The sequence below is a fragment of the Centroberyx gerrardi genome, chromosome 11 (genome assembly GCF_048128805.1).
Source record: "Centroberyx gerrardi isolate f3 chromosome 11, fCenGer3.hap1.cur.20231027, whole genome shotgun sequence".
Taxonomy (NCBI): domain Eukaryota; kingdom Metazoa; phylum Chordata; class Actinopteri; order Beryciformes; family Berycidae; genus Centroberyx; species Centroberyx gerrardi.
Genome location: NC_136007.1, coordinates 19,893,173 through 19,915,524, shown reverse-complemented (window position 1 = coordinate 19,915,524; position 22,352 = coordinate 19,893,173). Strand labels below are relative to the sequence as shown.

Here is a 22,352-nt window from a genome sequence, read left to right as displayed (position 1 = left end):
ATGAATACTGAGGAATGTAAGAATACCAGAACGCTGAGGAGAGTCATAACATCGTGTAGACTGAGCCGACCTCGCTTTCAAACCAATGAACTGCTCTCAAGTTAGAGATCTTGCTATGTGAGGTCTTAAGGTCTCTTCCCGCAGCAAAATGCACACCCGGCCTTAGCTTGACCTCTGACATTTGGATGCTTTGTACAAAGACGGCACATTATTTAGACAGCTGACAAGAATTTGGAGCCTTGGAAAGGTTTGTAGGTATGTTTATAGTTCTTAAGTCCATCCTAAATATAAACTCATGAATTATTTTTATTTTGATACATATTTATGATCAAGATGTTTTGGTCTGATAACTAGACAGAAGAAAACAAGCTCAGCTCATATAGATCTGTCCCAGTCCCCTACTCATGAATATTCATGAGTACCAGTATACAGAAGAGATTCATTAACATGCAGATGTAGCAGACTTTGCTTTGCCCACTTAGCTTCCACCTGTAAGTAATCATACCCTTTGCCGCCTTCGCTTTGCAAAGTGGTACAGGCATGAGAAAAGTACTGCCATCCAACCTGGAGGCTGCAGTTTTTATACATTATATCCACTGATCCATTTTGAATCCCAGGACCTTCAGCATCACTGCAGTTTGTAGGTGTGGTGGAGCGCGGTGCGTCAGAGCTCAGCCTTGTTTGTTGCATGTCTGACTCACTTCAGCCTTCAGTGCATTAGGCCGATTAGGGAGGTGCCAATATTGGAGTCTGGTTTACTTCTTAACAAACATCTCTGCTCTATCGGTTCACGGCCGATGCAGAAACAGTTAACCATAAGACCTTCAATGTTGTGTACAAGCTCAATATTCTTTAACACTGAATCTTTGCAAAGTACCCCCACTGCTGTAGAGATGTGGCCTACGGTGCATCTGTAGGAAAACACTAATCTTTGAGGGCAAAGCTACAGATGACTCATGTGAGCAGGAGCTTTAAAAAAACTGCAGAAATTTGAGGGAGAAGGGAAGAGTGACTGGTGTTTTTATGGGTCGCCCATGTGTGTGTTCGCTCAACACTGACAGAAACCGTGCTGTAAAAATAAACATGGACGTACTGAGAATATTCTATACCTGGGGGGAAATGTACAAACCAACACCTCCACCTCCTGATAGAAGAGTCAAACATGTAGATATTTTTGCAGCTATTTTTTTCTGACACGGAAAACATTTTCGAATCAAATTTTGAGCGACAGAGAAACACAACCAAGGAATTCCATCTTAGGAGAAATCCACTTCTTTATTTAAAAAACACATACAATCAAAACATTGTGTAAAAAAGACAGTCACGTAAGCTTATTCCACCTAGAATGTTATTATTGTTGTATCAACTAATCTGATGCTTAGAGGCAAGCCTAAGAGCCATCTACTATATGAAAATAATAAAGTTTCCAAAATATGAATCATAGTCTTCTCACACTCAACCAGAATAATTTCAAAACACCAGTTAATGCTTCCTCTCAGAGCAACCAAAAGACATTGATATTTGTTAATCTCTGAGACCCTGACCCTAACCACACTCCTCAGCCAAAAACACAAAAGAAAAAGAAAACTCTATGACGCCTCTTTGATGTAGGCGACCACTCCGACTGAGCGACGAGGAAGTTGATCGAACTTAAGCACCCTGTTCTGAACTGAGCATTTGCAGGTCTCCTTTGCCGGCATCGCCTGACTCAACCGCTAATTATTTACCAACCAAATAGTCAAGACTGTGCGAGCTTTAAGTAAACATTATCGGTGCAACAAGAGATAGAGAAGCACCTCATCGTTGGACGTTAAGTGAGCTCCGGCTTGCCAGGAAGGATTTCCAGAGGGAGATTTCAGAAACACAGACTGATTGGTCAGGAATCAGTGATTAAGAAAGTCTTGGACACTGTGATAGTGCGACACAAACAGATTACCTGATGCTAGTATATCATTCCTCTGTACACTGTCCTCAACTGTGGTGCAGCTGATCTGTCCATTGCTGACCCCGGCTAACAGATCTGTTGCTTCAGTGATGCTCAGAAGCAAGAAAAAAAATAAAAATAAAAAATGGCACAACACACTAGACCAAAGGGTTTTCCCATGAAACATGATCGCTCCTTTTGCATTAGCCCAAGAAAAGCATGGATACCCGTACCAATCAGATGAGGCTCTTTGCTTGAAATTCTAGTATTATAAATGGGTTGTTTGGAGGGTTCCAGCTAGATCCTGTCTTATCTGTTCAAACTTCATCTTCTTTAAAAAAACAAAAAAAAACAAAACCCAAGACTGAATCGAAAGTGTGCTGGCACAGTTCAAACATTCTTACACAAAAAGCATGAAAAAGTCTGGTTGATTTTGTTTCTCTTTCTCTAATATCTTTATTACTCAGCTGCCACATGGAGTAGATAATGTGCAAATATTTCCTTTTCCTCATCGCTATTGTTTAAGAAATAGTTTAAGTAATTGAAAAGTATAATACAATGGAAAAATAAATATTTCTGTGGAAGAGAGTTGGCCAGGGACCCTTTTGTTTTTGAACATGCTGGGTAGAGACAGTGCCATGGAAGCAGCCAGGAATGGGTGCAACCAAGATCTGATCAGACATTGTTCCTCTAAAAAGCAGCCAATTCTAACTAAATGACACATGAAGGGCCAAACTGTCCTAGTTACCTTGCTTCTGTGAAAACACACAGCCAAAGGGAAGTGGGGCAGAGCATTTTAACATTCACTGGCCCTCTGTTGGTCAAGTTGTCAGACATAAAGGGTGTGGGAGTTGGGATATTACTGTGGAACTGTAATCGAATTACCTAAGTCACCTTACTCAGTATTGCTACTCCCCAAACTATGCTGGTTTCGACGCTTCTATGACCGAACCCAGATGCCTGTCCCGAAAAACAGAACACGAATGGTGTGAGCATACGGTTTACCTCTGAAAACTAAGGCTAGTGGTCGTGGAGAATAGAGCAAATACCAAAAAAGTTGACATCAGTGACCTTATATGATACTGTATAAACCCAACCAGTTGACTACAACCATAATGAGAGTAGAGTGATTTTTTTTTGTAGTTGAGAAAATAAAAAACCATCACACTCCTTGAGAAATAAAACATGAGCACCATTTTTTTTTTTTGGCATCTCCGAACCTTTCTTTGGTGACCAGGAGTAAGAAAGTTGCTGGAGAGAGGCGGGAGAGAGAGAGAGAGAGAGGGTTTTAGTGTATAGTGTTGGACGAGAAACGCATAGGACGAGGAGGAGAAGAGCAGTCCCGTGTCCGGAGAGCGGTAAGGCGGAGGTGAGTTGGTTGAGTTGGAGAGGGTCCGTGTTGAACAGTAGCTCTGTAGACCAGGGAAGGAGATTCCTTGGCAACACACCGTGAGCACCAGCTGTCAGTTTGAGAGTCATAAGCAGTCTCAGATAAAAAGAAAATCATATATATATTTATATATATATATAAAAACAAAAGAAAACAAAAAAAATCCCTGCAGTATTACTCCTGTCTAGACACCAGTTTTAGGTTGAGGGCGTTGAGGTTTGAAAAAGGGGGGGCGACGCATCAGTGGTTCCAGCCCATGAGGTGGCTGACGCGGGCTTTCTCAGTCATGCGGCGTACCCGTCCTGAGCGGGACATGCCCAGGTTGAGGGGGTCCTCCTTCGACCCGTGGCCGTCGTCCTCCGAGTCGTCCCTGTACAGAACTGTCCTGCGGCCCTGGTTGCGCGTGTTCACCCGCCCAGACTTGCACTCTTTGCTTCTCGGACTGTTGGCTGCCGTCCCCGCCAGGCCCCTCTGGACCGGACCGGAGTCCTCGTCGTCCTCCTCCTCTTCCTCCGGTTCCTCCTCCTCCTCGGGCTCCTCCTCCTCCTCCTCCTCTTCATCCTCCTCCTCTTCGTCTCCGACATCCTGCTGTTGTTGTGGTTGTTGCTGCTGCTGCTGCTGCTGCTGCTGCTCCTCCTCCTCCTCCTCTTCATCCTCCTCCTCATCCTCCTCCTCCTCCTCCTCGTCTTCCTCCTCCTCCTCCTCCTCTTCTTCTTGCGGCAGCTGCACTCGTGCTTTTTTAGGTCTCTGTGGTGTTTCCTCTCCTCCTTTACGTCTCCTTTTCCCTGAGGCGGCGACCTTACCCTTGGCTAGGAGGCGTCCCGATAAGCAGGGGGCTTTGCTGTAGTCGTGATCTCCCCCTTCCACGTACTTCTCCATCTCTGAATCAGAGCTGTTCTCGCTGTCGGATGACGACGAGGAAGAGGAAGACGAGGACGATGAAGACGAGGACGACTCGGATGAGGAGCTGTTGGATCCAGATCTCTCCTCGTCGTTGGATTGCAGCGCGCCTCGCCGGTGGCTCTGTCTGGATCCATTGGTCAGAGGCAAGTTACGATGATGCCCTGACGCAACAGAAGAAAACAAATAGTTAATTTCTGCACCGCAATGGAACATTCACATTCTACTGTGCTGCTGTCATGATGTGACTTAAGAAATTCTAAAATTAGGCATAAATTAGATATAAAGTACCAAATTTGATTTGCTTTATTATATACACTACCATTCAAAAGTTTGGACACACCACATTTTCTTTATTTTTACTATTTTCCATATTTTAGAATAATAGTAAAGACATCAAAACTATGAAATAACACATGAATTATGCAGTGACCAAAAAAGTGTTCAATCAAAACCATCTTATATTTTAGATTCTTTAAAGTAGCCGCCCTTTGCCTTGATGGAGAGGCAAAGACTTTGGAAAGAAATTCATACATAGGCATCAACTCCACTATTTATATTTGTCTAAGAAACAAATTTTGAACATTTCAAGCCTTTAGATCAAAATGGCTTTAACATAATGAAAAACATGGTACATTCAATCAGGTGTGTCCAAAATTTTGACTGGTAGCGTACGAGACATTCTTCTGAAAGGCAATATCAATACATTTTAGTACGGTGTGAGGCTCGTCATACCTGACTTCTTAACTGGCGTAGCTTGGCTGCGCGTCACCCGATTCGGCCCGTGGCTCCTGCTCTCGCTGCTCGTCCCTGAACTGGAGGAGGAGGAGGGCTGGCTGTCCTCGTCCACTGCTACACTGCTGCTTTCTGGAGCTGCAACAACAACAACAACACCGACAGCACAGCGATCACTACCAGCCAGGCAATTTACAGCGAGGCCCTGAGCGCCACGGAGACCCACAAAACACACTAAGCCACAATATTGCAGTCTTACCCTGATATGGCCTGTGAGAACGCTTCTTAGATGAGGTCTGGGATTTTTTTGGCTTTGACATCTTCCCTGACTTGTGCTTCCCTTTAGGGCTGGACATATGAAAACAGAAAGAGAAAAGAAGCGTGGTTTTCAGAGGAATTAAATGCATTACAGTGTGCCATGGTGTCTTAAATTTAAGCTGATGAAACTTGCAGACTTTTTAAGACCTTTTAAATTACCAGTTAGAATGAAATATAAGACCAATTTCACATATGAAAAAAACAAAAAAACAAAAACGAGAAAATGAAAACAGCTGTAGATCTATCACAATATAGTCTGTATGACTGGACAATTCATTTCTCAACAGAAGAAAAAACGATGCACCAAGAAACCACAACATTTTTAAGACTCTAAAACTGAACTGAAGACTTAAACTGCTATAGTTAACTGTATTCAAGACTATTTAAGGCCTTGAGTTTAGAGAATATAATTTAAGACATTTTAAGACTATTTCCAGGACCTGCAGACACCCTGGTGTGCGCTGCAATGAAAAGGATTATTTGATCATGTGAACTGGGCCCGGTACCTGGGGGGTGGACTAGTGGGCGGGGAGCTGCCTCCACTGTGAAGTCTCTTCCTGTAGCTGAGTCTCTGGCGAGTCCGCCGCTGATTCTGAATGGCGGACTTGTAGTCGGAGATGATGGAGATGATGTTTCTTTCAAAGAAGGCTGACAGGCTGAGAGTCATGGTGTAGATCTAGATGGAAAACAGGAATAGTGTCATCAGGACAGACTTCAGTCACAGATTTTACATCCTCAATCTCAGGGCCGTTGCTTTACCTGTGATTTCTTGTTAGGTGTGTATGCCTTAGAGTTGCTGAAAATGAGGCGGATGTCTTTGGCAAACTCCACAGGGTTCTCGTAATTCCCTGCGATCAGCGTCTCTGATACCGTACCCAGATCCATGGGAGTGTCGATGATGTCGCGATAGTCCTGAACACAGACAGGGTAGAGGGGAGAAATGTTAAGTAGACAGGTGACTCAGAGGCTCAGAACAGCTACATTTCAATTTGACCACTGCTTTTGATTCATAACCTATGCCAGGTATTTCTAATGTTGTGTTATTGTAAGTCATATGAAGAAGTAACTGCCTTCTGGCATCGATTGCAAGTGATTATCAGTATCAGATCGTCTTACAGGGTAAACGAAGAGATCCACAGGCTGTCTGAATGGTTCTGAATCTGGAGAGACCATCATTCGCCGTAGCAGCTCTCGACACTGGCCTCGCCACACTTTCACATCCAATACCACACCCCGCCTCTTAGAATTAGAGCTGGACACCTGGCAGAGAGAGAGAGAGAGAGTACTAATAAATAGCTGAATATGAACCTTCATGAAAAGAAAATTTTCTTTTGCCATATTTCCTGTTCTAAAGTGGGCTTTTAAAGTATAAATCTAAAAGTTACTATGAATGTCTCATCCAGTGAGACTGGAGCTAGATGTTGCTGCTCACAGATAATTCTCATGTCTGTGTTATCTGGGATGAACTCATGTGGCACATGTCACACTCGTCTTACCCGATGTCCTGTAGATGTCCCTGGAGTGTCAGAGTCCACATCCACCTCTTCTGCCTGCAGAGTAACAGACAAACCCATGTTACCACTTGCAGCAACATCAAATAATCCAAAGACAAAGCACGCAACCGAGTGTGAAACAATGACAAACCTCTCCTCCGCTGCTGATCTCAGACTTCAACTTGTGATACAGATCCAAGATGTCTGTGCAGCTCTGGTCCCTGGAGAAAACAGAGGGCCAAACAATTGGACATAGTTGGAAAGAAGATTATGGAGGTACAGCAAGAGGAAAGACGTAACCCCTTCATTTGACTGTCAACTCAGTGGGGTCTTACCCGATGTAGTGGAGGAGCACGTCAGTCACCACCTTGGCGGCAGCCACGATGGGGCTCTGCGGCTCGTTGAAAGTGCGGGCGTTGTGCTCGATGTAGCGCACCTCCCACATTAACGCAGAGATCCGCCTGCAGGAGAGAAGCAGGTTAAACACTTGAAACTCAAATGTCTCTACAGTGTCATTGTTTTGGTACACTGATTCACAGTGTGAGGAAAGGTGCGTCTTTGGATGAGGTGGGGGTGTTGCTGTAAGGTGTGTGCTGCACCTGTAGAAGCGGTTCTCCAGTCGTTTGCGGATGGTGCTGAGGTCAGTGGGGTAGGCCACCACAGTGCAGTACAGGGGGTAGTCCCGCAGGTCTACTGGTGAGGCAAATGCCTTCGCTACATCTGTGGACAAACAGAGCAAATATCAAACATGGCAAGGATAAAGTACAGGCTTTATCTTTCCCCATAACAAACATCTGTTATCATTCTTTCTGGTGGCCTACCCAGTGTGAGAAGCTCATCGATGCCGTGCATGACTCTCTCACAGTCCTCGTCCCGTGTGTGAGCCCCCCACTCCCCCTCCTGAGGACTGTAGAGCAGGGCCTTCAGCTCCTCCTCTGCCACCTCCACCCCGTCACCAACCTGCTCTGGCAACGCAGCTGATGACGCCACAACATGCCAGGAGAAACAGTATTAGTTCTTTGGCTGCTGAGCAGAGACATATAGATGGAAACTGCTATGAATTTTCCATATCAATATCAGTTGCATTTTACCGATACAAGATATTGTAGATACCTAGAAAATGCTACATTTTCTGAAAAACTGTATGCTTCATAAGCACAGGAATTTGATAAAATGTGAACATTACCAATGCTCTTTTCCTGTTAAAGTAAAAATTGGTTTCACTTCCATCATTCTGCCATTGAAATGACTATCAATCAATGCTAGCAATGTGAGAATGAAGAGATTTTATGAGCTTGATAGCCTGGTCATTTTAGAATTTGAATGAACTGCTTGGGTTTATAATTGTGGCAAAAGTGCGACAATATCACTCAAAGGCAGCCAGTCATTTTCTAGGCCATATAAAGCTCCATATCTTCAAAAGACCAAGCTTGTAAATTGACTTTAATGACGGTTTAGATAAACTTGATTAGTTGAAATGTATAACATTTGAACCACGTTTGAATATGGTTATATAGACCATTGATTTCAATGGATAGGGTATATTAACCATGCATATCCATCTGTGGTGTTTCCAAGTATATGGTCATGCTCAGAAGTTTGTAAAATCCTGGACATTTTTCACATAATCTGCCATATATATATCTAGTAAATATATATAAAGCATAACTGCGTGGTTTATTATCAGGGGAATTCTCATATTAGTTCTACTGACCTTCCTCAGAAATAGGCTCCATGTCCCAGGGACTCATCTTCTCCCTCTCACCATTATCCCACCTGGTGAGCAAACATTGTAACTCAACATTACAAAGTTATTCAACCAAACTGTGTAATAGATTACATAAGCTTGTTAGATCTAATTTTCAAGAATGGGGACATCGGGTCATTGCAGCAGCGAAGAATATGATCTTGAGAGCAAACAGAGAGTATTGAAGATAGATTATGTTAGAAGGGACAGAGTGACTTACTTCACTGCATAGCACTGAAACAGGCTGTCTGGATACTCCGGCTGCAGAGGCTGCTGGTCCTCCACAGAGCCGAACCACCAGGCGTCGTCAATGATGCTGCGGAACCTCATACCTGGAGGAGGTGATGTGGGGTCGGGTTAGGACGCAACATAGGATGAGCCATGAATCACTTAACTTTTGTGGACACATTTTGAAGGACACAATGAACAGATTTGGAAGCGTAACCACATCATTTCTAAAAAAAAGAAAAAGCAATAGCGAGACTGAACCTCATCAGATGTAATGGTGGAAGCTGTGGATCGACTAACCTGGCTGCCAGTTGTGCTCTTTTGCCTCATTGTAAAACTGCTGTAGTACCAGGAAGTCTATGACATCGGGCATGTCATGGTACCTAGGGAGAGTGGGAATGGAAAAGTAGTGAAATATGCATGTACATACATGTAGAAAAAGATGAGCAGGAGATTTCAGTCATTCATTATCCAGGCTGAAAATCACCAATAAATAAAACCAATAAATACATTTAAAAAAAATGCTCACTTTAAGGAGAAAGACTCGTTGGTCATCTTCCCTGAGATTGGGTCCAAGAAGGCCAGTTTTAGGCAGCAGAGGGTGGGAGGTCCCACCTCATACTTAATTCCAACCACCTTCACTGACTCCTGGTCCTGAGGGGGAAGAAACAATACACAAAGGCATGATGAGGATGAATGAAGTAGATGAAATTTAAAGCCTCTCAAAAAGGAAAATAAAAGTAAGAATCTTAAGTAATTGCCCATGAAAAATAATACAAAGAGGAAACTATTCAAGATAACTTGCAGTAAATCAATGCTGCCTTTTTACTCTTCAGGCTTATTTGGGGTGAAATTGGTCTTAAATCTTATTTTAAAGGGTACTAAAAGGGTCTTAAAAGTCTTACAGAAATCTGGAATTGCGCTGTTTATGGTTGGCAATAAAAAAAAGGTTTTTTTAAGTCATGTCTTCATTCATATGTTGCTCAAAATACTGCTGTGCTGATAATATCGCTCTATGAACCCAGTATCATGTCGAACCGAACCGATAGCTGAAAGTATCGTTACATCTCTATTGGGAACCCTTTGGCTTTCTTCACTCCCCTCACGGTTGTACATGTAATTTCCCTTAAAGAACAAAGTCCACACTAAAACACTTTTTTCTTTAGTTGTAAACTGGTATTTAGTTAGACTATGTAGTTATGAAATACAACAATAACGGTCATTCTGTCCACATTTGAGCACTTACACTCACCGAGCACTTTATTAGGAACACCTTACTAATACTGGGTAGGTATCAGCTTTCAGCTCAGTGTCAACCGGCTACCAAAGTGACATCGGCCTCCAGGTTGGACGTGTTGCATTCTGAGATGCTTTTCTGCTCACCACAGTTGTAAAGAGGTTATCTGAGTTACTGTTCCTTTCTGTCAGCTCCAACCAGTCTGGCCGTTCTCCTCTGACCTCTCTCATCAACAAGGCGTTTCCGTCCGCAGAACTGCCGCTCACTGGATGTTTTTTGTTTTTCGCACCATTCTGTGTAAACTCTAGAGACTGCTGTGTGTGAAAATCCCAGGAGATCAGCAGTTTCAGAAATATTCAAACCAGCCCGTCTGGCACCAACAGCCATGCCACGGTCAAAGTCACTGAGATCACATTTTTTCCCCATTCTGATGTTTGATGTGAACATGAACTGAAGCTGCTGACCTGTATCTGCATGATCTTATGCATTGCACTGCTGCCACATGATTGGCTGAAGGGATAATTGCATGAATATGAAGGTGTACAGGTGTTCCTAATAAAGTGCTCGGTGAGTGTATGTGCTGGCCCCGTATTTATCTCACTAAACCTGGCTCAGTTCGCCCTCCAGTGGTTAAAATGAGCAGCCGGCGTTCAGTTGGAGATGCAGTCGTGTTCAAGGACAATTGTCCCAAGATATGTCTTTTGGTAAAAAAAAATTGTTTACCACCCCGATCCTCTTCCCCGCTCTTCACGCCCACTTTCTAGCATTTTTAAAAATCGCAGTCAGCGGAGAGAAGCTCAAACTGGGCGCAAAAAGACTCTTTAAAATGCCAGTGTGCCTCACCCTGAGGTTGAGCCTGTTCCACGGCTGTTTCTGAGGGTTGACGCTGTAGGCCTTGGCCCTGCGGACGGCCCTGACGTAGGCCTGGTGGCCCTGTCGGAAGTAGATGAGCTGGAGGAAGACAGGGGAATCAGCATCAGAATATAATGCCATAACATTTTAGATGCACAAAAACAACTGGATCTCCCATATAAATGAGATGCTGAAAAACCAAGAGAGACAAGGAGACACCAGAGAGCTGAATGTCACTGGCTGAAAATGTCTTTTCTGTTAGGTGAGGGAGTGACGCTCCTTACCTCATCTCCCATTTGTGGAACGAAAGGAGAGCGGCGTGGGATGGTCTCCATTATCCACGATGGGGGCAGCCACTCCTCCGCATCGACTCCAGCCAGAGAGGAGGTGGGTTTCTGAGGATACACACAAGTTGTTGGAACAATCAACAAAGGGAAAGAAACAGAATTTATCCTTTACTGCACAATCTGACTACAGTGAGCACAATGCTGCTGGACAGTAATCAAAACCTGGAGCACAACCAATGTTTACCACACAGAAAATGTAATATTCTCAGCCTCAATACAGGAGCTGCACATCATGTTAGCTCACCTGTTTGGTCTGCTTGGGCTTCTTCCGCTTCTCTCTGTCCCTCCTCTTGGCCTCCTCTCCCTGGGCGTCTGCATCACCTTCCTCCTCCTCGGAGCTGCTGTAACCCGGAGGCTGCACCTGCCTCCTGGTCGTTCGTTTCGGGGGCTGGAGGTTGATGCCCGCATCGGCTGTCCAATCAGAATACTCACTGGAAGAGTCGCTGAGAGGGGAACAGAGGTGTTGGTAGGTGATACAATACATACACACATATACATACACACTAACTGCATCTAGAGAACGCCTCTCGGTCAAAAGATATTTACCTGGAGCTGCTGTCGCTCTGCCACCGTGCTTCGTCGTCAGAGGAAGCGTCACTGGGCTCCACCTGTTCTGCTGCCTGTGGACAAACCCACAGAAAGCACCAGTCATTATTATGAAGAATGATGGTAGTCTGATGGTGCTCTAAAAAGTTACTTAGTATAATGCGATGTGAAACAAATTTTAAAAAAGAAAACATCTGAAACCAAAGCAGTTTCTTTGGCTTGGAAAGACATTTTTCAAGAAAATGTAATTATTAAATAAATCTTTCATTTACTTTAAGGTTGATTATTTTGACCTAGTAACTGAGGAAAAAGTTGTTCTATGAAAGTTAGGCAAAGACTCATTCAACAATATCTGTCAGTTATGAGAGAGTGATTCATAATTAGCATCAATAATTAGCTAACTTTTTTTCATACCGGCCAAAACGAGAAAAAAATAAATAAAATAATTGGATTCTGACTAGTCCACTGATATGCGCCTTTCTTGACAAACAAAAACAAATAGGATTTGAGTTAAGTCACAAAACTTGAGGTAATAATCAGTAACATTAAAATGAATATTAATTTAGCAAAAACAAGTTTCTAAAAATAAATCATGTCAGATCACTAAATCCTTGAATGCTTTGAATGTGCTTTTACGCATGGACTGTCTGCTCCCTTGCCTCGCCACACTCATCTCACACACAAGTTGGTTGAATTTTTAAGGAATCATTAAAAGAGACAGCATAACCGGGGCACACAGAGGGTGCAAAGACGTAATAAATGTGCCGAGGTTAACTGACGTCCTGTGCATCCAGCGTTTGCGCATGGGTAGGGCTTGGATCACTGAGGTGTGCCTTTGTTTGAAGATGATTTGCAGAGCCAGATCACACAGCCTTCACATCCCTTCAGTGTTACTCTGGGTAACTTGTGCCCTTTTCATTCTGACGACAGGTGCTGCATCAGCTGGACAGAGTGTCTGGCAGATGTGGGAACGGCTCAGATCTCTGTCTCCTGCTGTCTAGCGAAGCTCTTCATGGCAATGATGCACCAAACAATATTTACATCCTGATGCATGACCAAGTTTCCATTGTTTCCATTGTGTTTCCATTGTGTTGCGGGTTTTCCAGACATTATCAATGCCAGTGACTGTATGCATGAGACCATCAGGGCGCCAAATGCACAATAATAAAATTACATGAACATTCAAACTGTATGTGATGCAGAAATGGATATAACATGTTTGCCCAAAGTTTTAATGCAATGAGTACTGCAATTGGACAGTGGCTTGTTGGTGAGTTGAGTAGAAAGCAGTTGTCATTAAGAAACTCATTTCAAGATATAAAACCCATTTCAACTCATGTGCAAACGGCATGTTGCCAATCCTGGGCGCCCTTGTCCTAACCAAAACCGAATTAAGGCACACAAATTTAAAGGCAATGCCTCAGCAGAAAGAAATGAAAAAACAGAAAAGTCCTTGGCCCGATTTTCCACTATGCCGATGACATGTTGCCAAGGACAAACTTTACGCAGTCGGAATCATGTCCATAATAGTTTGGCACACTGCCGGAGGAGTATGGCCTCTGTTCTCACCAAATGTAATGCTACAAAGTTAAATATATTGTCCAAGCTCTCATTGCCGTTGTTACCTTGCACACACATTTTCAGAAGCGTCCAGAAGAACGCGTTCCCCCATCCTTTTCAGCACAGATATTCTTCCTACATTATATTTTACTAAGTTATGGCTAGCGGTCAATCCATACAATCTTGAAATCATATTACACGTATTTGCAGATGTAAGTTACAGTAAATTTGACCAGGGACTACTGACTAGCTTTATAGCACAGGGGGGTGACAATTTGTGCAGGACTTACGTCTCCATCACTGTCGGAGTCTATGCGGCTGTCAGAGCTGCGGCGGCTGCTGGAATTTCTAGTCCTGCTCCCAAGCCGGCGGACTTGAGCCGAGCGGGTCTGGTAAGCATGGCGCCGCTGCTGCTTCTTGTTGGACGGCCGCAGAGAGCGCATGCGTGAAGTCATCGGATCGTTCTACATTCAGTGGAGAGGGGAGGGTAAAACATGAGTAGAGCAGGAATTGATTGACAATGACAGCGCATTTCTTATGATTTGTGAAGACAATTGTGAACTGAAGAATAGTGTGAAGATCGCGAGAACCTTGGGTGTGCTGGATGCTGGTTTCTTCCTCCTCTCTGCGTTGTACAGGGAACATTCCACCTCGCCTTTGGCTTGTCTGCATTCCTCCATTACCCTGGGTAAAAAAATAATCATTCACATCATAAACAGAGGCACGGCATGCACGTAGTCTTCTTATAAACATGGCTGTCTGAAGTAGGCTGTTATGAGTCATAAAACTCATCTGCACAAGTCCCTGTTAGCCTAATGAAATTCCCTAAGGCTGCCTCACCTGAACATCCCGTACGGCACCTCGTTGACCACCACTCTGCGGCTCCAGGCCAGCAGGTCCCTCTCGGTGGCCACTTGACTACGGAGGGCATTATGCTGCATCTGCCACACGCCCTCCACGTGCCCACTCCTTCGTGGGCTCGTAACAGGGGATGATGGCACCAACTCAGCTGCATCATCAGCTAAAAATAAGGAGACATTAGTTTGCTATGTGTATATTTTATGGTTGGTGATAAGGAAACTTGGAAATATGGCATACATGTTTCTAGCGATGGACTCAGACTTAAAAATCAAAATTCCTCTAGTATCCACTGAATGTGTTAATTTTTCAATAAAGAATCTGCACCAAAAATATCAAATATAGCACATTTAATCTGCCATAATGAGCTAAGATTGGTTGTGACTGGGCATCGTGTGTATCTCCCCAGGCAACCAGGCCAACATCTCTCACCTCCCCCTTCCCCTTTTTGCAAAGGGCGCCTTTCCTTATGTGTTTTGTCATATTGTTTGCATGGTATTGTTATTGTCTTTATACTGCTGCTGTATGTCTGACTGCTGTAACTTGTGATTCTGTTTAATGCTGTAAACTATCACTAAAAACAAGAAAAACATTGCAACTCAAACAACTTGTACCTGCATCATCTAAGTAAACACTATGGATGTTTTTCAATTTTGCTGTCTCAATGGCCTGTAGCATTGAGACAGCAAAATTGAAAAAGACCCATAGTGTTTGCTTAGATGATGCAGGTAAAGAAGCCCAAGGAATCCTCTCAAAATGCACCGACGTCATCAGAATAGCTTCACTTGCAGACAGGTCAACAAATGGTTTGTATGTATTGCCTTGAGGGACAGAAAAACAGACCTCCTGCCTCCTCGGGCTGTCCTTCTACGTTCTGCTGCTCATCCTGCTGGTTCTGCAACTGTCTGATGAGATTGTCCAATAGGTTTTCTCCGTTTTCTGCCGTTTGTTGGCCAAGTACCTGCTCAACCACCTCTCCATCACCTAAGTAACAAACAAGCACATCTTGCGTCAAGCCCTGTGTCAATAATATTTACCAAGTTACAACCGTGCCAGTTTGGTTAAAGTTAAGGTTGGCATGCTTGCTGAATGGCATCAATGATGGGTGAGCAGGTTTTACTGTTTGCCATGTAGCCCAGCTGGGGTACGAGCTGCTCCTCCTTGCAGTTCTCCCTTCCTGGCACCAGGCGCTGGAAGTGAGGCGGGTGGGGATTCCCGTCCACATCCACCAGGAAGGGTGGAGGCATGAGGTGCGGGGCCTGCTGCGTCTGCTCATCCAGGACGTAGTTGTTAGAGTCACGGATAAGAGGCCGGTAGTCCGTGTGGAAGAACATCTGGTCAGGAATCTGGAGGGGATTTAAGAGTACATTTGTGTCGATAATGTGATAATGATAATGCGATACTTTATTGATTCCTGTAGGGAAATCCTCTCTTTGCTTCCAACCCTGCTTGTTTACGCTGGGGAGTGTAGTTACCTTCTCATAGGGTCTGCTGCAGCCGAAGCCAAAGATGAGCAAATGGCCGTGAGAGTCAGTGCAGGCAAAATGCTGCCCATCAGCTGAGAACTTGCAGTCAAAAATAGCACCGTGGCCTTGCCCTTCGATCTGAAAAGAAACCCATGAATTTAAATATGAACTCTAGCTATAGTAGATACAAATTAAAGGTAACTCAATCGGTAGGTAATTCTCACTGTAGGTCTCTTACCATGTTAAAGAAGTTGCGGATCTTAGCACCCTTGGTCAGATCCCAGATGTAAATGTTGCCATCGTGGCCGGCAGAAAGCATGATGCGGGAATCAAATGGGTGAGCCTCCAGCACAAAGACCTCATCGTCGTGACCCTTGAACAGGAAGAGAACAAACATCCAGGACAGTCAGTTTGTGAAAAAATGCCGGGAGTTTTTTTATCCAAAGGGATTGCACAGTAGATCAACCTTCTTCTTCAACTCACAGATAAAACATGCAGCAGCTGTCCGGTAGTGGAGTTCCACACTTTGAGCAGGTAGTTGGAAACCGCAGTGAGGACGGTGCGGTCTCCGCGGTCCCAGGCCACCATGGTCACCACCAGCTTGGTTTTATCGTCCCCGTTGACAGCAGAACTCCTGGAGGGAAACTTCCCGTCAGACACTACACACTAGGCAATTTACCACTAAGGAGAGAGTCAACGGGACCACAGTACTTAACAACAGGTACTGATGGGAGGCCTAATTAAAAAATAAATTAAGGTAAATTAAAGTGGGGCTCTGTGCATATTTCTGCGCTCTTACCCAGGCAGCCTGGCAGACATGTCTAAAGTGATGTTCTTCCACTCCTGTTGCTGGTAATGCCAGATCTTGGCCGTGCCGTCGCGGCTGCCACTCACAAACCTTAGGCTGGACACACACACACACATACATCTGTTAGAGGCCCTGAGGCCACAAAACAACAAGCAGTTTGACATCTATACAGATATCAATACACAAACTCACCTGTCACTGTTATTGCAAAACTGGACTACTACAACTTTATCCTAGAAACAGAGAAAAAGACATACATTAAGTATAGAGGCAGTTTTTAAGGAGGTGTTAACTGAGTGGCACAAGTATTATGCAGATACTACGTTCCGTACCCCATGAGCATCCATCTCAGAGAGCTTCATGGGAGTTTCAGCACCAAGGTAGTAGACCCTGATCACATGATCCGTGCCGCCAGTAGCCAGGAACATACCACCTGTTAACAGTGAACATAAAACAACATTCAGCTCTCTACTCTCTCTCTCTACTTTGGAGACACTTAAGAGTATATCCAGGAGGGCGGTTTCAGAGAGAATGATGAAGCAAGATAAATGCAAATTCAGGATGAGTGTCTGTCAGGAGAAGTATATCTGGGCAACGAAATGTTATCTGGCAGGGAAATGCTGTGTAGCAAAGTGGGGCCACCTACCACTACTGAAGGAGGAAGTGGAGACCTGTACACCTGGGCGTGACCGCTCAATGAACTTGACTGGCTGATCACTGAGGGAAGAGGAGAAACATAAACGCTATAATTATTTAAAAAAAAACACAACACACAACTTCAGTAGAACAAATGGTAGAGCAAAAAATCAGCCTACAACAGAGGCCTTGAATACTTACTTGAATTTCATGCTGAGTGAGTGCCATTGCCAGAAGCACACCATGCCGTCTGCACCTGTGGAGGCCAGGTACCGCCGCGTCCCTTTGACTGCGGGACAAAACTGCGGGAAGAGGAGGAGTTTATGTGGGTTACTCATAGGTTAGCCTCTCTTGACAGTCTCCCTTGTCTGTACTCTAACAGCACTTCAGGAGAGTAGTTCTTTAAAGAAAGGGACTGAATGTGCAATATGTGTCCCTGATATCCCCCTTATGACAAATATAGATTTGCTATTAGTCAGATTAGTCTGTACTGGAAGAGTTTGGGCTGTCTCACATCCTGAGCTGAGCTCTTGCAGAGAAACTATCATAGCTAAATCTATTTAATTTCACATGTTAATGTGTCAGGGAATTAGTCTCACCTGTATGGAGGTGATGGAGGCGGCATGGCCCTGCAGAACAGTGACGGGGGCACAGGTACGCAGGCACCACAGCCTGATGACCTTGTCACAGCTGGCTGAGGCGAGGAGGGTGTTCTCGTGGTTGACGGCCATGTCGGAGATCTCCGCCGCGTGGCCGCGCAGCGTGGACAGGAGTCGGCCGTCATCCGTGGCCCAGATTTTCACCAGGCAGTCATCAGAACCCTGATGAGACATTAGACACAGACACATGAGACAGTAGCTGGGTTTCCATCCAAGTGTTTATTTATTTATTTAACCTTTACTTCACCATGAAGTACTGAGTTATAAAGGCTGAGCAGAACCATCAGATTTCAATAAAATTTCCTTAATATTGTAAATTAATATCATTCCCTTGCTATGTTTAAATAGCGATGGAAACACATCTGCCAAATAGATTCTGAACTAACTAATTTTTCTCATGGATGTGTTTTCCAATACAGCTACTGTATGTCCAACATCCAGGAAGTCTATTTATTCACTTTAACACTGCTGATGGAAAGACACCTAATTTGCATCTAATTTCTTACAACATTTCAAATGTTTGCCGAAAATTGGCTTGACAGTTGGACGGAAAGCTATTTAGACACATAAATTACCGACGCAGAAATCATCACTCACCGTAAATATCCGCCGGCCGGTGCGGTCAAAGGCTACACAGTAGACTGAAGAGAGGTGGCCAAGGATACGTTTGTGTATCTTCATGTGTTGGTAGGTGGAAGACGGCAGGACCTGGCCAAACCGGGCGGTGCCTGTGGCCTGGCGAGCGCCCATGATGGACACTTGATATAAAAACACAAGAGGACAGTTAATAGAGAAAAGAGACTGCTTCATAGGTCTGTGTACTTTTGTCCCTATAACTGGACTTTAAATTAAAACAACAAGTTTCACACACCGACGCTGGGAGGGTTCCCGAGGCTGACTGGAGGTTCTGGTGGACGCCCTCGGTGGAGCGCAGCGACTGCTGAACCACTGCATACTTTGTGGCTACAACCTACGGTGCAGAGGTGGCGGGTTAAGAAACATTATGACTGATTTTTTTGGAAATAAATATTAATAACTACAGTTACAGTTTTTCTGTTGCCAACAAACCACATAAACATACAAAATATAAAACACCAACAGTATTAGTATGTACATTTCCCACATAATACACAGAGAAAATAACTTTAAGAAAGGGAAGGCTCACTTTTGGTGCTTCGGAGCAAGGACTGTCTCCCCAGCCCCAGGAGGGTGTGGACTCCCGGGACACTAGGTGGGATCTCCTTCTCTATAAGCGGACCGATCCGCTGACAAACACGCAGCAGATAGTCTGCAGGAATGTGCTGGTTCACAATCACCTGCAGAGGTAAAAGAAAAATAGTTAATACGTCACTATACTCACAGCATGTAACACCCAAGCATCATTACTTCACTGTTACATTCTCAAAAAAATGGTGAGAAGAAACAGTTCCAAATACAGACATCACAGCAATCATTTAAAAGCCCCATTTATTTTTACATAAAGAAAATGAGAATGATGTCCATGTCACTGTAAAAGATGCCATAACTTTCAGCTGTTGGGTTTTCACATGCTCATATAGTATTAACCTTTTAGCAGCTTGATATCTTCTACCTTAGCTCTATTGGCTTGAAACTCCACCTTGCAGCTATACTAGTTCATTTTTATTGAAACTCAGTTGCCTCTCCACATTCCTATGAATTCCTTCGAGGTAGGAGTCTGCAATTTCGCAAGGTCACACAAGACTCTAAACTAAACAGTGTACTGAAAAATTCCAGCATTTCGATTTTTTTCTGATCAATTAAATCATTATCTTAGCAAATGTGTTTGTCTCTAACAAAAAACTACACATTTGTGAAACAGTCCAAACAATTACTACGTCCAAACTCTACTAATACAAAAGTGTAAAACTATCAATTTCAAAATGGTTGTATATTATTGACCTCCCTGATGCTTCATCGTGAATGATTTATGTTTCTTATTCCTGTGTATTGCTGATATCTACATTTGTTATCTGCAAATTAGCCTATGTGAAAATGTAGCAGAGTGATTTCACAGTATAGTTAATTAAAAATTACGGGGGGGGGGGGGGGGGGGCAGAGAGAGAGAGAAAGAGAGAGAAAGAGAAATGGAAAGAGAGAGAGAGCGAGAGAGAGCAAGAGAGGCTCACAGCCAATCAGAAGCGCCTCTCACAATTCTTCCGGATCGCTCGAAAGGAAACAGTGATTTCATTGGCTCAACAGGAAGATCGACAGTTCCCGCGGCGTTGTTCAGCCTATCTCTACTTGCCCTCGTTTATCCCCGCCTCCTGCTACACGACACAATAGCTAAGCCTGGATAGTTATTTATCAATAGGCCTATACTGATATAAATGATTAAATGACTACTAATAAGTATCGATACACGGCTGACCCGTGTAAATCAGCATAATCTATTGAATTCCAAAAAAGTCGACACCCGCTTTCCAAAAAACATCGATTAAATAAAACTTACATGCTTCGTTTGATAAAAAGTTAATTATGTCAATTTACACTCACCCAGTCTTGGAAGGTCCGTTTGTATTTCTCCCCGTCCCAACTCCATCGTTGAGGAATCAACTAAGTTAAGAGACACGCTGTTAGAAATGATACAAAACTACGAGCGGCTCAGCTGTTTCCCCCCGCTCGGTAACATGCTCCCAACCCGAGCCAAACAACACAAAGTGGCCAAAAAGCGGCCAGGCAATAGTGCGGAAACCACACACGAGAATAAACACAGAAACGGCGAGATTGAGAGCATCATAACCTACCTCATACTCCTCCAGTTCTTCAACTAGAATCTGAGAACAGACAGTCTTAACGTTAGTTGTTAGCACCAGCTACTTATTCAGACAATTTATAACGTTGACCGATGTAATTTAATATTCTGTCACTGCTTGTGTTACCTGTGCTGATTTTTTACAAGGTCCAGACTGCAGAAATCTGGCAATGAGGTAATACAGTTCTGAAATGAGAAAGGTGTGTTAGCTAGGTACTAACGTTACTATTCGGCCATGCTAGCTAGCATTGGCTTGCATTGGTTAGCTCGCTAGCTGATATACAACCGCAAACTACATAAATACACAATGTTTAGTCGTATAGGAAAGGGATGCTCGGCACTCACCAGCTTCGGTTTGTGAACACTGTTCTTTTGCCATTACTTGATAAGAGCGGCGACATTAAGACAAACTGATGTTTTAGCTTGCGCGTTAGCTGGCTAGCTAACGGTAGCTAGGTCTGTTTAGCTAACAGGCTAGTGAATGGCCTCCTCCTTTCTCAAGTTGTCCCTGACCACCTGGTGCTTTGTGTTAGCGCCCCCCAGTGAATCAATGCGATGTTGTAAGGTGATGAACTCGTACATTTCCGAGTTTACCACCAGGGAGATGAACCTTAACGACCCCTACAAAGTTGTAAATGCCAGTGGGTTCAGCTGAAAGAAGCCTCATGATTTGAAGAGGACCCTTCTCCCAGAGATGAGGATGGGGACGAACATACTGGATCTCCTATTATCAATTAGTATGGATCAGATTAATTGTATCTTGCCATTTATTGTAAAATAAAAATAAAAAGTTACGATAGTTCTACGAGGAACATTTTCCTCAAGTTTTTGTCTATTTTGACAATTTGGGTGGTATTGAATATTTGTTTAAATAAAATAAAATTACAGATAAAGCTCTTTTGTCATGGTCTGTGATCTACAAACCTTACTTTTAACCTCACAGGTCTTCATTTGGAATTAAAAAAAGTAACAAAAATATGTTTTCACCTGAATTGGACACACTGATGTGTTGAAAATGGCACACAAGAATGCATATACTTTAACAAATCTCAGATATGGTTCAAAGCAGCCACATTCTGGTTTTAGTTGGTTAATTACTTAATGAAAATGACCAGTTGTTATTGCACCAAGCTTTCTTACACCAAACTGTACATCAAGATACACAAGTAAAGTTTATTTATAGCCGTTCATCACAAGCATGTCTCAAAGGGCTTTACAGAGAACCAGCTTACCTAGATCTAACTAATCAATCACAAAACAAAATGATGTAACACACAACCCTTTCAAAACAGAAGTGCTCTACACACCATAAAACAATAATAAACCCAGTAAGATAAATTATTAAAAAAAAAAAAAACAGACATGCATTAAAAACAGCTAGGGTTAGAAAAGCAAATACAACCGCAATAAATATGAGAAAAGAAGGTAAAAGCCTAACTATGAAAAATGTGTTTTAAGATGAGATTTAAAACATGACAGTGATTTTACAAGACTTCAATTCACAATGTCACCTTTGGTCTGTAGCCCAGACCTTGGGATGTTCCTGCACTACAGGTCATGTTGCTAAATTATGTAGCAAGCTATATCAATAGAAAAAGAAACCTGCTGACATGGCTGAAAATTGCTGGCAGTAACCGTGCTATCTTTCCATTGTTGACTGCGTTTTTCTGTTCAGTGAATGTGTATTTCTGCTTTTGAGGGAAATGGGGGGAAATGTAGACACAAGACACACAATACACATACATGACTGGGTTCTTGTTTTTATTGTTGTTTTTTTTAATCAAACTGTATTTAACTAGGTTGGCTACTTAAGAACAAATTCTTATTCACAATAACCCTGGAAAAGGAAAATCATCCTTTGAAAGGGGAAGAGGC

General features: G+C 43.4%; 1 protein-coding gene across 1 annotated transcript; it reads right to left on the bottom strand.

The window, feature by feature from the left end:
- Nucleotides 1-1,249: 1,249 nt before the first annotated feature.
- On the bottom strand, nt 1,250-20,965 carry brwd3 (bromodomain and WD repeat domain containing 3). The gene is made up of 40 exons (XM_071925402.2): nt 20,823-20,965; nt 20,605-20,663; nt 20,470-20,499; nt 20,219-20,278; nt 18,870-19,020; nt 18,576-18,674; nt 18,302-18,462; nt 17,645-17,866; nt 17,247-17,347; nt 17,056-17,126; nt 16,742-16,842; nt 16,602-16,642; nt 16,401-16,505; nt 16,085-16,235; nt 15,840-15,974; nt 15,611-15,739; nt 15,256-15,481; nt 14,979-15,119; nt 14,118-14,298; nt 13,868-13,961; nt 13,568-13,741; nt 11,718-11,791; nt 11,416-11,614; nt 11,109-11,219; nt 10,816-10,923; nt 9,265-9,389; nt 9,036-9,118; nt 8,728-8,839; nt 8,475-8,536; nt 7,582-7,737; nt 7,360-7,480; nt 7,096-7,221; nt 6,912-6,981; nt 6,764-6,817; nt 6,384-6,527; nt 6,027-6,179; nt 5,774-5,943; nt 5,209-5,297; nt 4,950-5,087; nt 1,250-4,378 (listed from the first exon to the last, which is right to left on the bottom strand). Exons 1-40 carry the CDS (start codon nt 20,854-20,856, stop codon nt 3,555-3,557), a joined length of 5,385 nt encoding a protein of 1,794 aa, XP_071781503.1. The 5' UTR covers nt 20,857-20,965; the 3' UTR covers nt 1,250-3,554.
- Between the last annotated feature and the right edge of the window lie 1,387 nt (nt 20,966-22,352).